Source organism: Echeneis naucrates, chromosome 14, assembly GCF_900963305.1.
Source record: "Echeneis naucrates chromosome 14, fEcheNa1.1, whole genome shotgun sequence".
NCBI classification, from domain to species: domain Eukaryota; kingdom Metazoa; phylum Chordata; class Actinopteri; order Carangiformes; family Echeneidae; genus Echeneis; species Echeneis naucrates.
The window spans coordinates 19088032-19104313 of NC_042524.1; the positions used below are offsets into that span (position 1 = coordinate 19088032).

At 38.8% G+C, this 16282-nt stretch overlaps 1 protein-coding gene across 3 annotated transcripts; it reads right to left on the reverse strand.

The window, feature by feature from the left end:
• Positions 1-280: 280 nt before the first annotated feature.
• On the reverse strand, positions 281-9092 carry kptn (kaptin (actin binding protein)). 3 transcript variants are annotated; one of them, XM_029519347.1, is made up of 13 exons: positions 9049-9092; positions 8610-8831; positions 6702-6784; positions 6525-6609; positions 6395-6449; positions 5902-5980; positions 5244-5317; positions 4342-4448; positions 2477-2581; positions 2328-2391; positions 2117-2252; positions 1272-1436; positions 281-764 (listed from the first exon to the last, which is right to left on the reverse strand). In XM_029519347.1, the coding sequence occupies exons 2-13, from the start codon at positions 8809-8811 to the stop codon at positions 600-602; spliced, it is 1320 nt and encodes a 439-aa protein (XP_029375207.1). In that variant the 5' UTR covers positions 8812-8831; positions 9049-9092; the 3' UTR covers positions 281-599. The 3 variants fall into 3 exon arrangements, with proteins under 3 accessions (XP_029375207.1, XP_029375208.1, XP_029375209.1); XM_029519348.1 differs by having other exon boundaries at positions 2486-2581; positions 8610-9092; XM_029519349.1 differs by having other exon boundaries at positions 614-759; positions 8610-9092.
• Positions 9093-16282: the final 7190 nt, after the last annotated feature.

Consider the following 16282-nt stretch of genomic DNA (forward strand, 5'->3'; position numbering starts at 1 on the left):
CTTGTGAGTATCTAATATTTTATTACCATTTGATTGGACCGGACTAGAACTCCAGTTACATGCAATAGTTGCTGGCCTATAAACACACACTTGAGCTGACCAGTTGTTCCCAGCTGCTTCTTGATCCGTTTATAAACTGGTGTCACAATCACTTAATTAGGAAAGGAGTAAAATAATCCTGCTCCACTGACATCTGTGAGCTGAAAGTACAATTCTGTGTATAAATACTACATCAAATGTCAATCAAAGCTATTTTCAAAAAGGAAGACTACACAAGATAAACCGCAAAAAAAACCCCAACAGTCATCATTTATTTTCTGAATATTCCAGCAGATGGTCTACAGCACATCAGCTCATAATCTAGACATAAACAAAACAAGACAAGCAAACTCTGGAACATTTGGAACAATTCAAGCTCTTCCATCAGTTTTCACCTACCTCCACCTACATTCAACAAGAAAGCACAAAGCCTTGTGTCACTGTCTTGACTTGAGATCTTCAGGAGTACATGCCCCTGAGAAATCACTGCATCTTAAAATAATAACACTTCATTCTGAGCCATTGACACCCACAAGTGTCAATAAAATGTCTGGTTTTACTTAATTCAATGTTGTGTGAGCTGCGCACAAATCTCTTTTAGCTGTGGCGTCTTTTCCCTCAGTGTGTGGAGCTTCAGCTGACTTCACATCAGAGCTGGCTGTAAGCGCTGTCACCCTCTGGGCAAGCCGCTCCAGGACCAGGTCAGCAGCAATGGTAAGACTGTGCTGAAACAACAGAGGATTATAACAACACAACATCAAAAAAGATGTACAGAGGTAAGTTGGTAGGTGGTAGGGTGCAGCAGTTGTGTTCTGTGTCAGTGCATTTGAAGGCATAAGAGAGACAAAGCTGATGATGCGCATGAATTGATATCTTAATTTTTCAAGTCTTGGTTGTCATTTTTCTGTGGCTTGATTGTTTTGTTGGATAATTTAAGTTGCTCAGTGATGATGACTGGCGGTAAAAGATACATCAGGCAAAGGCTGAAAATCTACATTTCATTAAAATGTTTTGATTATCTCAATTACAGGTTGTGTTTCTTCTGGTGGCCACTAGAGGTCAGCACTAATTAGTTACTTGTTTCAACTGGCTACTCAGCTGGACATAATCTCTTTTCTCTATTGAAGACTAAACCTGAGTTTTTACTTCAGAAGCACATGAGCTGTAATGCAGAACAACTGGAGACACTGACCTGGGAGGAAGCTACACTACAGCATTATGGATCTACACACCTGTAAAATATGAAGCCCCTTCAGTGCGAGGACAGCCAGCTCTCTCAGACCGTCCCCAGTCAAGTCTAAGTAGATGATGGACAGCACAGGACTCTTGAAGCTCCGCCTCCACTGCAGCTGAAACTGTCCGCCGCCTGCTGGACTAAACTTGTAACACAAAAGTTCCTGCAGAGCAGAGACAGGAAGAAGACAGTGTTGTAACAGCTCACTACATCAGTCAGTGATGATATCTGATATTCTGTCAGGGGCTGGAGCCAATCCCAGCTGACACTGGTCAAGAACTGGAACATCCTGGACAGGTCACCGGTCACTGTGTGTCAGTCAGAAGACAAACAATCTTTCATGTTCACATTCCCACCTACGGGCAACTCAGAGTCACCAATAAATTGCACGTCTTTGGACTGTGAAAGAAAGCTGGAGAACCTACAGGGAACACAGACAAAAATGTCCAAGGCTGAGGAGTCAAACTCAGAACCTCCTCGGGGCAGGTGCTGCTGGCACCACTGTGGTGTCCAGCAGCACAACAAGATTGTATTCATCCATTTCTGTAAATAGTCCACCAAAAAAAAAAAAAAATCATCAACTTCCTCCTTTTTGACCAAGAATTCTTTAAAGCTGCGATGGCCAGCTGGGTCTTTTTTAATGAAAAGGTAACGTGTGTGTCTAGTAGACACAAGTATGCTTGAAGTTGACAGCAACTTCAGATGCTGCAGAGTCAGAGAGCATGAAGAGAGATGGACTAGCACTAAAAATGAACTTTAAAAAGATTCTAAAAAACAGAATATCACCAGCATTATCCTATAAAGTTCTATTAATAAAGTCCATGAGAAAAGAGAATCTCTCACCTGTCCATATGTTCCCAACAGCACTTCCTTCTGTCCATCAAAATCCAGGTCAATGACAAGAGCACAGAGCACTGCGTCCCATTGGTCACTCTCCGAGAGGCAGACAGAGTGAGACAAACCACACTCCTGGATGTCCCTGAGAGCACAGACAGACAGATAAATCACTGAATTCACAAAAGCTACACAAAAGAGGAAGTCTCAGTAACTCTACCTGTACACAACGGCCATCTCTATTGTGCTGGTTACCAGCAGGTTGTAGCTTTTCACTTCCAAGCCTGAAATGAAAACGCAATAACCTTGCAGTTCACTGCAGTAGGTGAAAAGGAGTCAAACAACAGCAGTAGTAGAGCAGTAGCATACTTGTGTCACCTATGGCCTGGTTGGGCTCAATCTGGCAGCTCAGGGGAAACAGCAGCACTGTAGAGATTGGACTGTCAAACTGGACCCGCCAGCTCTTCAAGACCTCTGAGGAATAAAATACACAATATCCTTAAAACACAAACTAACACAGCTGAAGTGTATCAATGGTTGTTGTATCTTTCATTCCCTGTAAAGAAAGGACAGAAATTCATGTTTAATAACAACGAAAAATACTTACCACTCCACGATGATGTGACAATGCTGTTGATGAAAAGGTCAGATACACTACAAGTACAGACAATATCATCACTAGAAGTTACATCAAAATTAAATTTGACACTACAAATCAAATAATGCAACTGTTACAAATACAGTTTGTCACAGGACAGAAGCAGGCTGTTTATGGGGTGTGACAACAAGGTTAGAACCAGAGGAAACAACCTTGAAAAGACGTGTGAACACAGAATGAGAGCTGTTTCTTCTTCCTCTCCTTACCCTGCCAATATTTTAGAAATACAGAATCTTTTGACATTGTAAGGACAAATGTGTTACACTGTGGGATTGCTACATGGACATTGGTGTCCTTGCTTCACTGTGGGGATTTTAATAGCAAGGAGGGGGCAATTAGGGGCCATTAGGGAGACATTTGACATGTCACAGCTGTGGATAGTAAAACAGGGTCCTGGTGCTGTTCATGCTGCCTCACATTTTCACATCTAACTAGAACAGGATCATTCTTAATGTATAAAAATAAAACTTGAGCTCTCCCGTCAATAACAACTGTCAATATCTGTTGTGAAATAGGTGGAATTCAGACTGCAAAGGGTTGCATGATATGCAAAAGACATCATAGATATTATGTGGCAGATACTAAGATTGGTATTTCAGTTCAAATTATCAAGTGTCATTTGCACCGACAAATGTTAAAATGAGGAATTTTTATTTTTATTTTTATTTTTTTTGGAGGCGGGTGTTCCTTTACATCTGGAGAGTATCTTTTTGAGGTCAGGAGAGCTCAATAACTATCACTTATGTTGTGACATATTTTACAAATCTTGCCATTTGGATATTGCGCTTAACTGTGTTGGGATATTTTTTATATTTTAAATATATAAAAAAAAAAAGTTTCAGACACATATCCCAGCCCTTTCTGTGAAGAGTTTACATGTTTTCCTGGTGTCTGTGTGTCATCCTCACACAAAAACATTGACATGAGGTAAATTGGTGACTCAGCCCATGCGCCCCTTCTGCTGGCACTGTACTAAATGAGCTAAAAACCCAGATTATTATTGACGCTATGTTACTTAATTTACTCGTCCTTCATGTATAACGGCAGTAAGGATCATTCATTCATCATGCATTTGTGGAGAATAACTAACAGCATGGAGCTTTAAAATCAGCTGTATGGATTGTGTCAATACTGGAATTTATTCAAATGCTTTAGAGCAGTGCTCTGAAAATAATTCACATCAGTTTTGTTGAGACTTGGACCAAGAAGAACAAGGAAGCAGACATGAATGTTCCTTTGTCTTATTTTGTTGTTTATAATAATGCTGACAGTGATCTGACATGAATACAGCAATAGCCTCCCTTTTCTGCCTGTGTGTTTGTATATACAGATGTTTTTCTCGCCCCTGTAAGAACAGGAGGAATGACACAACATCCTTGTCTGCGTTTGAGTCCAGTGACCTCTGGTAATTTTCTCAATTTTGTAATAGTAGTCCATTCGATCAGAATTAGGACAATGTAAAAGAAGTCACTTGAGTCTGAGCCTGAATTAAGGTTGATGCATACTAGACTTTCATCACAGCATAAGTGCTGTGGAAAATTTCTAAATTACATTCTATTCTATTTGTCTGACTCACCTGGTCCAGTCTGGTTCACTAAAGCCAATCCAATACAGCCGTTCTGACAGCCAAATGCAGAGATTCGCTGACCATTGGCTAAAGTCAACATGTCCAACCACAGCACACTGCACAGAGGGAGGAGGAACACAGCACAGCACATATACAATTATATCTAGGATTGTTGACAATGTCTGGTGCAACAATGACAAAAAATGTATAGAAGTTTTGCAGTTTTACATGATCCATAACACCTTATAACCAGATATTTCTTCATGATATTATTATTATTATTTTCATGCCCCACAATAAGAAGGTTGTGGGTTTGGTTCCCAGGCCTGGGGCCTTTCTGCGTGGAGTTTGCATGTTCTCCCCGTGCTTACGTGGGTTTCCTCCCACCGTCCAAAGAAATGCGTGTTTGGGCTAGTTGGTGACTCTAAATTGTCTGTAGGTCTGAGTGTGAGTGGTTGTTGGTCTCTGTCTGTCTCTGTGTGTTGGCCCTGTGATGGACTGGTGACCTGTCCAGGGTGTACACTGTCCTCGCCCAGAGTGAGCTGGGATTGACTCCAGTACTCCCACAACTCAGAAATTGATAAGCAGTTGAAGATGAATGAATGAATGAATGAAGGCCATAAAATAGGTTTGTATTGTTTCATGAAGAGAGGTTTCAACCATCTATATTTTAACAGTATTAAAACAATCAGACCAAAACTGAGGGCTAGTTCACCGTTGGCAGCCAGATCACAGGATGGGCAGATCCCCGGACCAAGGCCCTCACTTTCTACTCATGGTCAATTTGGTATGTTGGCAATGTCCCTAAATTATTTCTGTTTTTGTTGTATTTTATCTTTTGCCTTTATTTTCCTATCCATCCCCACCACATCCATCCACAGCTTCCAGAGCTACAGTCAGCACAGACTCACTTGCTGGGCAGTTGTTGTAGTTCAGGGAAAAGTCTCTCTACTGGCTGCTCTTCAAACTGGTGCAGGGAAACATTCTGTGGGAAAAACGTAGTTCAGACTCAATGAAGCTCTGTTTGCAGCAAAAATAGAAGATGTCTCCCAAAATATGCAAAACTCATCACTGTCACGTTTAGTCTTTCTCCCTCAAGTGTTTATCTCTTTAAATCTGTAAATCTTCTGTCTGACAGGACACGTGCCTTAATGTGAACAGCTGTTTCTGTGATCAAGGATGGCCTCGAAAGCTCTGCTCTTTTTTTTTCTTTAGCACTGTTTCATGAGAACTGGACAAATCTATCAACAGAACTAAACCAAAGCTCCATAACAGCCTCTAAGCTTAGATCTGACAGTTTAAATTAAGGAATCTTAAATTCTAATAAATTAATAGACTAGATAAGGAACACGTACATTGTTCTTTTCAGATATTCATGATAATATCATTTATGTTTTAATTTCCACTACAAAAAAACTAACAAAAATCCCCCCCCCCCAAAAAAAAAAAAAAAAAAAATAGACAACAAATTTAAGTAGTCAAATAATGAAACAAATAAGGTAAAGTCATAGGTTCAGTGTTTTCAAAGTCTCACACAGACATACACACAGGTCCAATCTGTGAGCTGACCTCCTTGTACAGGTGGATCCTCTGGTCATGGCCGCTGAGCAGAAACACAGTCTCACTACCTCCATCGTCACAGTGGACTCTGACACACACAGGAAAGGTTATCCAGTCACACTCTGTTATATGTTCAGCAACACTGATGACAGTTGTTCTCATCTTTAAGAAGAAACTGATCTTATTACCTGTAACAATAATGAGCGAAGATTGTAAGAGTAGCTAGAATTGGAAAGCAGCTGCCGTGGCTCTTTTGTTTACTATACTCAATGATCACATCATAGTGTAGATGTAGATGTGGAGAGTGGAGATGCATTGAACAAAGAATACTAATGAAAAGACTGTGTGTCACACTGTTCTTTTTGTTTAAGCTTTGCCACTACCACCACCAGCGTTTTGTCCATCCCAGGTTCCTGAAGGAAAAACTATTCTAAAGAGTGTGACAGACCAACGCCAACAACAGACCTGCGTGCTTTACTGGTTTACACTCTCAAAGACTTACTCTGTATGGTAGAGCTGGAAGGGTGTGAACTGAAGTTCCAGATTCAGACAACTTTCTGCAATGAGAGAGAAGCCAACATGAGAAGGTGAAAAATCTGGTAGAGTGAGCACAACCATGTCCTGTCACTCACGTGCAATAGACTCTAGGTTGAACTCTGAGCCAGGCTCATAGTCACAGTAGATGTTCAGGAATGGAGTTGCTTTGTCACCAGAGTCCTGCAGAAGATCAGCCATAGGGGAAGCAGCTTTAAATGTGGAAGGTTTTCACAACATTTCAAGTAAACCACACACGTGAACTTTAATACTACCTTTATGAATGTGATGCCCACCACCAGGCCTCTCTTGGGTGGAGACTTGGTGAAGGCGTCAATTGATACAATTTCAGCATCAACTAGAAAAAAAAAAAGGTTGGATCAATTCTTTGCAACATCAACCAACAGTCAACACACACAGAGGACACATAAATGCAGTACAAGCTTCAGGACAAGCTTACTGCATTCCTAAAAAATAATTACATTTTTACTTCCAACTGTTTCAGAGTTATGGTTTTATGTCACTATTTGAAGCACTGAAATGAATAAAGAGAATTGTTAAATATTGGTTGCCTATGAAATGGTGAGCTCCCCAAGCACATTTCATAAAACTGGTTTTGACACAGATAAAAGTGGGTTGGCAGTTCAAAGCAGGAGCTGGAAAAATCACATCTGGAAAACTACATCAGGAAATCTATGTGTTTCCTGCAACACAGGAAGGATACCCATAAGCACAAATTAATCTATTAGTGCTGTTATTGGTTTCTTTGAGTTTTAAGCTAGAGACACCATCTTGAGAGGATCAGCGCTAAAAGAAGGCTTCTGCATTTAAAACAACAAAGTGAGCCTATAATGCTTCAGTTATACATTTAACATTGATTAAAAAAATTATAATTCAATGTAAACTTAAGTTTCATTTGAGGATTTGTGTAATTAAGATTTTACATTCAGTAATAATTAGCAATTATATGTCTGAAACTTTTTATTTCATATTTAAAATATAAAAAATATCCCAACACAACACAGTTAAGCGCAATATCCAAATGGCAATATTCAGATCCTTTCCTTTACTGTGATGTTTGAGTTTCACTGTGCAGCTTGATGTATGTGCAGACTCTTACATAAGATGCTTTTTATAGATTCATTAAAGGAGGTAGGAGATATTGATATAAAAATTAACATTATTATTATCTATTTTTAAAGTGCAAGACCAGGTGAAGAAGTGGGCCAAGAAGATACAGATGAAATAGATGTTTTGTGTCTAAGTTATATTTTTGAACTAGAGACTATTTACATATTCAGATTCAGAGAAAATGTGTGTGTTGGCTTCTTATAATATGGAAGCACTTTACTCATTTTTTGTGTATACAAAAACCAAAGGAGACAAGACTATTTGACAAAGTAGGCTAACTTTATATGCCTTAAACCTTGTCTGAAGTGTAGTTTTGATTAAAAGGTAATAAAATTAGTCCAGTATAACTATATGTCCAAATATAATCAGAAAAAAAAATCTGAGGATTATCAGCACAAAGTGATTAAATTACCCAGAGTCAACACTGTATAAAACAACTAAATAATTATTAATAATTATTATTGATGTATTAATGTGAATCTGGTTGCAGCCATTAACCATTTTAAATGCATTGGGCTGTTGAATCTATAGCAGGGCAGCATCTTTACTAGGCCCCTAATTTATTTTTTAAGCTAATAATAGATTTTATAATAATACATTTTATTTATAAAGCATGTTCAACAGTGCTCAAAGATGCTTTACAGGTAGCAATCAATAAAATGTAGATCTGACAGAATAAATAAAACCACAACAATAACAACAAGCAGAGATGGTTAGAAAAAACAATAGAAAGTAATAATAATAAAGCCAAACAGACAATCAAACATTAATGGCGTATTTGAAGAGGTCATTTCTGGGCAATTAACTGAATTAATATATAAAATAGACAAACGAATTTGCATGATATTAAATAATAAAATGAATGTAAAAAAAAAATCTGTTTTATTGCATGCCATATTTGTACTGAAGCATATTGCTGGAGGTAATGGACTGTGATTATTGTGATGATAAACCGAAGCAAATACTCCATTGTATCCTATTTTACCAAATAATCCAAACGGATTGAAAGACATGAGCCTGGCAGTGGCAGCAGTGTGTTGGTGCAGTCATACCTGGGATGTAGGTGAACTGGATCTCCTTGGCCACAGGGCGGATTTTCTGCTGCAGCTCCTGGTACCTGAAACTCACCACCTTCCCTTTGAGCGTGGCCGCTAACAGCTCCTGCTGGCCGGCCTGACACAGCCCATAGATGTTGCTCTGTGACGGGAAGCGACTGAAGCTTTCCTCCACGAAGGGGTACGACTCCCCGAGCATCCTGCGCAGGAAATAACCGACTAACCGACTTTAGCACCGAAGTTTGGCAGGTGCAGATTTCATTGTGCTCTCGGGTCTTAGATGCCCACCACCACTCTATTCACCACAGCTTTAAGCTAACACCGAAAAACCTGGCTGTTTATTTGAAAATACAGTCACACGACTAATACTTCCTGCTCTTCACGCTGAATGGCAGCTGTTGTTTTATTTTATGCACCAGAGTCTTATTCCAGATACCTTTATTTCTGCCGCAGAGTAACTTCAACTGTTTACACACGGAACAAAACATCCGGGTTTGAGCAAAGCTGCCTTCAAGATAATCGGATATGTGAGATTCAGCGATCTGTATTGACTGTGTTTCCGCTCTATGGCTCGGCCTAAAGGGTCAAATAAGGTGAAAAATAAAGCATTTAAGGCAGAGATTACACTTGGGTTGACTTTGCATCTCCCACTTTATCCTACACCTTTGAAATAATTTCGTTTTTTCTCTTGTTTAGTTTTGATAAATTGTAAAAGCATAATTTTAATCTTTACTCTTTCATTCTTGACAGGTTCGACCCCTGCTGGGTGAATATAACTGGTTATTCTATGACCAAAGTCACAGAGGAACTTTAGTCGTTATCTTTTTTCTCTCTTTTTACTTTTTTACTTAATTTACACAGACCCTGAAGGGAACACGCGGTGTTTCTTCTTCGTGATTTCGATAACAAACTTTATCGCTTAAATCACATGGACACTCCTGCCCCCAGCGGTTCCAGTCTGCCACTGCCAGCGAGTTTTCTTTCTTCAAAATTGATTATACTCCACTGCATTTTATTGAGACTCTCTTTAGCTTTATCCAAATAAAAAGCGTCAAAAATACAGTAATGAATGTAATCTACAAAAGCAAAATGTTTGTCCATTCAGAGTCAACTGTATATGATGCAAAAATCATCGTGTGTGTGCAATTCTTTATGAAATTGTCATACCATAGGCGAACTTGAAAGCATATAAGAAAGTGCTATTGTCATTAGAAATGCCTTTTTCTTGGTCAGTCTGCAGTCTGCCACATGAAGATTTGTCCACCAGATGTCAGAGGAAACTCAGTGAGGGGAAAGTTGTATGTCTCACTGCTGCTAAGCCTTGTTCCCAAGAGCAGAGATAAACTGCAGCCACTATAAACGCTGTTGGATTTACACTCATGATGAGCAAGTTTATTGAAATGAATGTCTAGTCCAGTGAACATTCACACGCTTTAATGTTTCTTTCTGAATTGAGAACGACTGTAATGTCCTAAATGGACACATTCTACAGTTGATGTGTGCTGTAAGACAGACAGATTTCTATGAGAAGTTTCTCAGACATTTTCAAGAGAAACTTGCACTTGAAACAAGAGAAAGTTTGAAAGAGCATCATTTTCAGCTCAAACATTATTTAATGGACCGCTTACTCACTACAATGAGATCGAAACACTCAGGACTCTCTCATTTTCATCCTCACCAAAGTCATGTCAGTAAGGCCATGAGATATATACTGTAAGACTGACAGCCAGGGAGAAACATTCAGTAAATTAAACTGCAGACACACCTTCATTCCACGGGATCATGGATCACTGATCTTAATGAACAATCCGAGGCCAAGTCTAGCCCTACAATGAAACAGACAGCTTTTCCATCAAATTATATCTGATTAGTTTGAAATTTATAGCAGACTTGGTGTAATTTACTACAGCACAGTGAACTGCTGAGGACTTACCCGGCCCTCTGGAGAAATTCCTTTTTATTTTACACTCATAAAATATAAATCTGTAATAATTACATGTCTGAACCTCATAAGATTAGCAATAATGAACAACAAAGCTGAATGGCAGCAACTACAAACTATATCTCCTCATGAAGTATAGAAACGGTGGGAGGGAAAGTTTCTCTTGCCAGGAACAGAAACACTGGACAACTGCAGGTCTCCAGGTACTCCTCTGGAGGTGAGTTCTTGAACTCCAATGGCCCAGACATTGACTAAACCGAACAAATATGAAGTTGTTGTCAATTATGAAATTACTGTGGTTGTCAAAAGTTCAAATGTAATGAATGAAATTCAAATAAATAGGTGTAAACAGTGTGTCCAAACCTTTGACTGGTACCAAATATAAAACTTACATCCCCCCAGGTTGTGAATACTGCCTATAAAGGGATATACAATAGAAGTAGCAACCTTTGGTTTTATAACTTTTCAAAGACTGTTACTGCTGTTGGACCTTTACACAGTGTGTGTTACATTGTCCAGGGTATGCGGCTGGGGTGAGACAGAAGGAGGTGAGCCCTGAGAGCTGGTGGTGCATATTGCGACAGTTCAGAGGTGGCAGTGTGCTACACCCCCACTTCTCCTAATGCCATCTGGTAATCCCTCTGCAGGATTACTGTCCACTGTAATCACTCATCCTCGACACTGACACACCTCACCTCACTGCAACTCCTGACTCATAACATACATACACACACAGACACGCACACACACAGGTATCTTGCATAAGAAGTTTATATTGGCTATACATGGATGTAAAAACAGGTTGAGCATCACTGTGCAGTTATTCCCTTCACTGACATAATAACAACAATGATGCAAATTAAAACTTGAATCTGCAGTGAGAATATGATAATGGCTTTATTTCTTTATTTAGCTGAACATTGTGGAGATATATTTGAAGCTTTACGTAGTTTATAAAACAGGATTCATAACAACATTACTGTGACAACAGTGACAACAAACTGTAAAATGCTTGTTTGATATCAGATAACAATGAAACAATAGAAAAAAGGCAATAGGTCAATATACAGTTGATAAAGCTCTAAAATTGTACTATAGTTATGTTTATCTGAAATGTGTTTTTATTATTTTATAAGTTGTTTTTTTTTTTCATAATTTTTATTTTGGGTCCTCTGTTTAGGAACCTAGGTTCATATAATCGTTTCTGTTAGTTCTGCGAAGACAAAACCTAATTCATACTCCATAATACTAATGGTTTAATACTGCAGGGGGTGTTTTTCTGCAAAACCAGTACTTCTACTCGCGAGACTTAAAGGGAATTTTGCAGCTAATACATTGGGACACCTGTGTCATACCTGATACCTCTAATGTTACCTATGCAGGAATTACTCAATGTGACCTGACAATATTACAACATAGAGATCCCATAATAAACTGGAAGTAGTGAAGGTTCTATCAGAAATATGTTGTTCATTCAAACGGCACAGGGGAAAACAGCGGCTTGCGCTGCGTATTTGCTTTAGACTTGCAAGCCGAGCATTCAATCCCCTCTCCCAGCTGGAGGCATGCCGGTGACTGAAACCTTGGTGTTTGGTTGATTTGACTAAGCAGTCACTCCCAGTGTTGGTCCCCCACCAGACAATTGAAGTAGCCTGATAAAAAGATAAAAATTTCAGGGAGTAGTAGTAGTAGTTTTGTATGACAAATAACATTCAGGTCTGTAGGCCTGATCATTCTCAGGCTTTCATTGCTGCTTTTCTCATCTCTGCCACTGTGTTATATAAAGTTGCATGGAGCATATAATCCAAATATAAGATCAAATATGAACAGGCCAAATGATGTGGACATGTTTTTCCATGTTTAATTAGTTCATTTGTAACAACATTTATCCATCTTTTAGTGAAGTGATGTCATTTTCATTAAATCTAGCTGCTGGAATTTGATCTAATTCAACTAACTGAAATGTAATAATAATTATAAAATATCCAAAATAATGGTAATTTATTGACACAATACCAATCAATAAAAATGAAAAGATATCCTTTTTTCTATCTCGGAAATTTGGGGAAGTACAATTGCACTTGGCAAACCAACTGCTTGTTTTTGAGTCAACTTCATAACTTGAAATGATTACTTGAATTGTATTTATTTTCTAGCACCTCGGTTTGAATGTTCTCCACTCTCCACTTTAAGTCTATCCATCTATAGTTTCAGAGGGGAGGACAAAACAGACAGCTGTTTAAGTAGATATAGTCTGGACATTTTACCATACAGGAAAAAAAAATATCTTAAAATGATATCTTCTCTTGCTTGCTCATTGAAAAGCCCAAAATCTGTAAATGAGGTATTTTTGTTCATTTCAGAACTGACTGCTTGACCCAAAACAGCAATCTTTCATTTTTCAATAAAGTCAGTGTGCACCAGAGGTTTGACCTTTAAACATAAACAAAAAATTGATGAAAAGCTGACGGATGAATAGAGAAAATAAACCAGATAAGCCTGCTAATTTTAGAAATTATGTTTAGAAAAGACATAATTGCATTACATAATTTTTCAAATGCAGACTTGCAATTGAAAGCGTTAAAGTTACAATATGTAGTTTGTCAACTTCAGAATGTCATATAATTTTATGTTGTTCAATCAGTGAAGGAGCAAAAATGTATTGTGCCTGTTCATTGTTTGTTTGTACTGCACATGTTTATTTTAGTTGTGGGTGTGGTTTCACATATTTTGCTGTTCATGTGTATGTAGAGATACAAACAAAGAGGATGATATGTCAAAACTAATGGACCAATCTATGAATTTATGAATTTATGTGAAGTGTAAAGAGCTCAATCAAGCTCCTGACCCAGCCATAAATTGTAAATGAGGTTGGAAATTGACGTCAAGGCAAAGAAGCAACCTGCATTCATTCCAAAAACCATCAATTGTTTTTTAAAGAAAACTAATTACATTGAAATTAGGGTTTATGGGGAAATGTCCCCATTTCTCACTTGATTTATTGATTTATTGGCTCAGTGAACTCTTGACTTTTTTGTCACTGTCTCTAGTACTGTCTCTAGTACTACTATTCAATACAACATTATGTTTGAATTTTAAATGATCCTTCCATTTAGACGAAAATAGGCCATCAAAACAGCAATTCACAAACCAATGAGAGGTGGTATGACAATTCAGGGTCCATGTCCAAGTATTTAAAGCCTGATTGTTTCACAGAGGTGTGACTAGACTGTCCCATTTAGAAAGGCCCTTTAAAGTTGCAAAGAAATGTGCCCTTCTTTTACGAACCCAAAAAAAAAAGGAAGAAAACTCCAACATGTGGATGCTTCATGGATAAACCCAGCACTAGTTTCATTGCCTGCTGGTAAGAAAAGTACACAAAACCTGAAAAGACAGGGAATTTGCACTCACGAATGGGTTTCAACAGGAAGTGAAGAGCAAAACCTCAGCGTTTTGTAAAAAAAGAGAAGCGTTTGTGTTTTATCAAGATTGCTTGAAGACAAGAGCCATGCTTTGACAGGCAATGACCATGGAAAGTGTTGATAAAAATCGTTTGTGTCTCAGACCATCACATTGCAATTCAACTTTCACAGATTATGATGACAACAATTTGCAGACCACATGCTTTGAAGGATACTGCTGAATTAGAACACTCCTTTGGACTTTTACCTGCTTTTCTTTGATAGACATCACATTATCCAAATGTTTCAGCAGCAGAAGAGAGTCGCTGAGCTCACCTTGGCCTTTTCAACAGCTGAAAAAAACTCCAGAACATCCCTGAAGGAATACAAACAAGAAAAACTGGCTTAATGATATGGTGATCATGTTGATAGACAACAATTCCCATGATCTCTTGCTGTTACAGAATCTCACCTTTTTTAATGCTTTGATTGAGAGGCCCCTTGTGGCAAATGTTACTGTGTTTGCACTGATCATACTGAATTCACATAACAAGACACGATTTGACAGATTTCATTACATTTCATTACATCATAACATTTTAAAATATGTTTTGCCAATATGTTTTCTCCTTCCTGGAGTCTTCAGGTCTTCCTGTTTAATGTATATATGTATATACATATATATATATATATATATATATATATATATATATATTAGTTTTGAAATAAACAGCTGTCAACAAACCAATGCAGGATATCATAAATGAAATCTGATCTCGTCCCTACAGTGCAGATGTAAGGTTAATGGTGACAGTATGGAGCTTCAACTGGTGACCCTAACAGGACTGTGAGGGGGTTGGTTGGGTGGTTAATGCTGGTCTATGCTGAGCTGCTAGTGGCACCTGGTTTGCTCAGAGGAGATTATGACGAAGTGTGTGTGTGTGTGTGTGTGAGTGATTGGGGTTGACAGCAGCCTCAGTACTGCTGGCTAGCCTGCAGATTTAGCCGACCTGTTTTAGACACTGTAATCTGGATTAACTGCAGCAGTGTGTCAGTGGGGACGAAGAGCAGAACCTCCCCCATCCTCCTGCTCCTCCCCTCCTTCTGTGTGCTTGCTCCCCCTCCTCCCTCCCTCCTCACCTGTCCACCTGACTTACATCCACCTGTTTTATTTCTTCTGTCCCATGTTCCCGAGTTTTCAGGTGTGCATCAGCCACAGCATGTCGAAGCCCAACTCTGTTCAGTGATAACAGAAGTGCCTGTTTGCATCATTCTCCATGTGTCTCTATGACTGCATCTTTAGGGGGGAAGGGCAGTCGGACAGGGATTATATCAGCTCAGTCCTCTTCCCTACTTCCCTATTTACTGATGCAGCTGCAGGACGAACTGTTCCACTGCTGGAAGAAGATTGAATCATCAGCCCCAAAAGTGTTTGTATAACATTTAAGATATTTTTAGTTGAAAAGATAAGTCACGGAAAAGATACAAGAAGGTCCCACCTCACTGTTCACATTTTGGCCCATGATCACATGAATAGTACAATACAAAAGATCCTCTTAATTAATACAAATGCAAATCAATATCAGAAACTGAAAAGTCATGGAAACATACTTTAAATTCTGTCCAATAAAATGACCAAGTTATAAAAAGTTGGGGGCTTCCAGAGTACGATACCAACACAGACTCTGCATCAACAGATAATGGATCTTTACGGAGACCCCGCACACGTGGAGTCTCATAAGTACGCTCACTGCTGTAGTCAAGGAAAACCAGGTGGGACAGCAGGAACTGTTCTCCAGGTGTAAAACTGAGTCCTGTCTGCAGTTGTAGGTTTCCATCAGGTGCAGCTGTCTCCTTCTCTGAATCATCTGTCCAGGTTGCACTCCCTTTTCTACATCACTCCACAATGTCTCCACATTTTCTCACTTTTCTTTTTTCTCTCTATGCCATTCAGTGCACAGACTCATCCATTTCCATTTTGTGCTTCTCGTTCTCTCCTTCCTCCTTTCCTGTTCCACCACTGAACAGATTTCTCTGTCTTTCCTCCCTTTATCTAGAGATAAGATACTTACTTTTCAGATAAAGAATATTATGATAAATCAAATGAGTTTTGTTGGTTTTGTGCATCTGGGTGTTGGTGGGTATTGGTGTGTGAAACAGTTTTTGAGATAAATGTAATGAGAAGAGCCAATTTTGAGTGAAAATATGAAAGACAGCAGATGTTTAGCAGGTAAAGATATCAAAGAAAAGGAAGGAGGGAGGATTTGAGGGCAAAATAAGAACTGAAACAAATTTTCATTTTCATCACCATTTATAAAAAAGAAAAC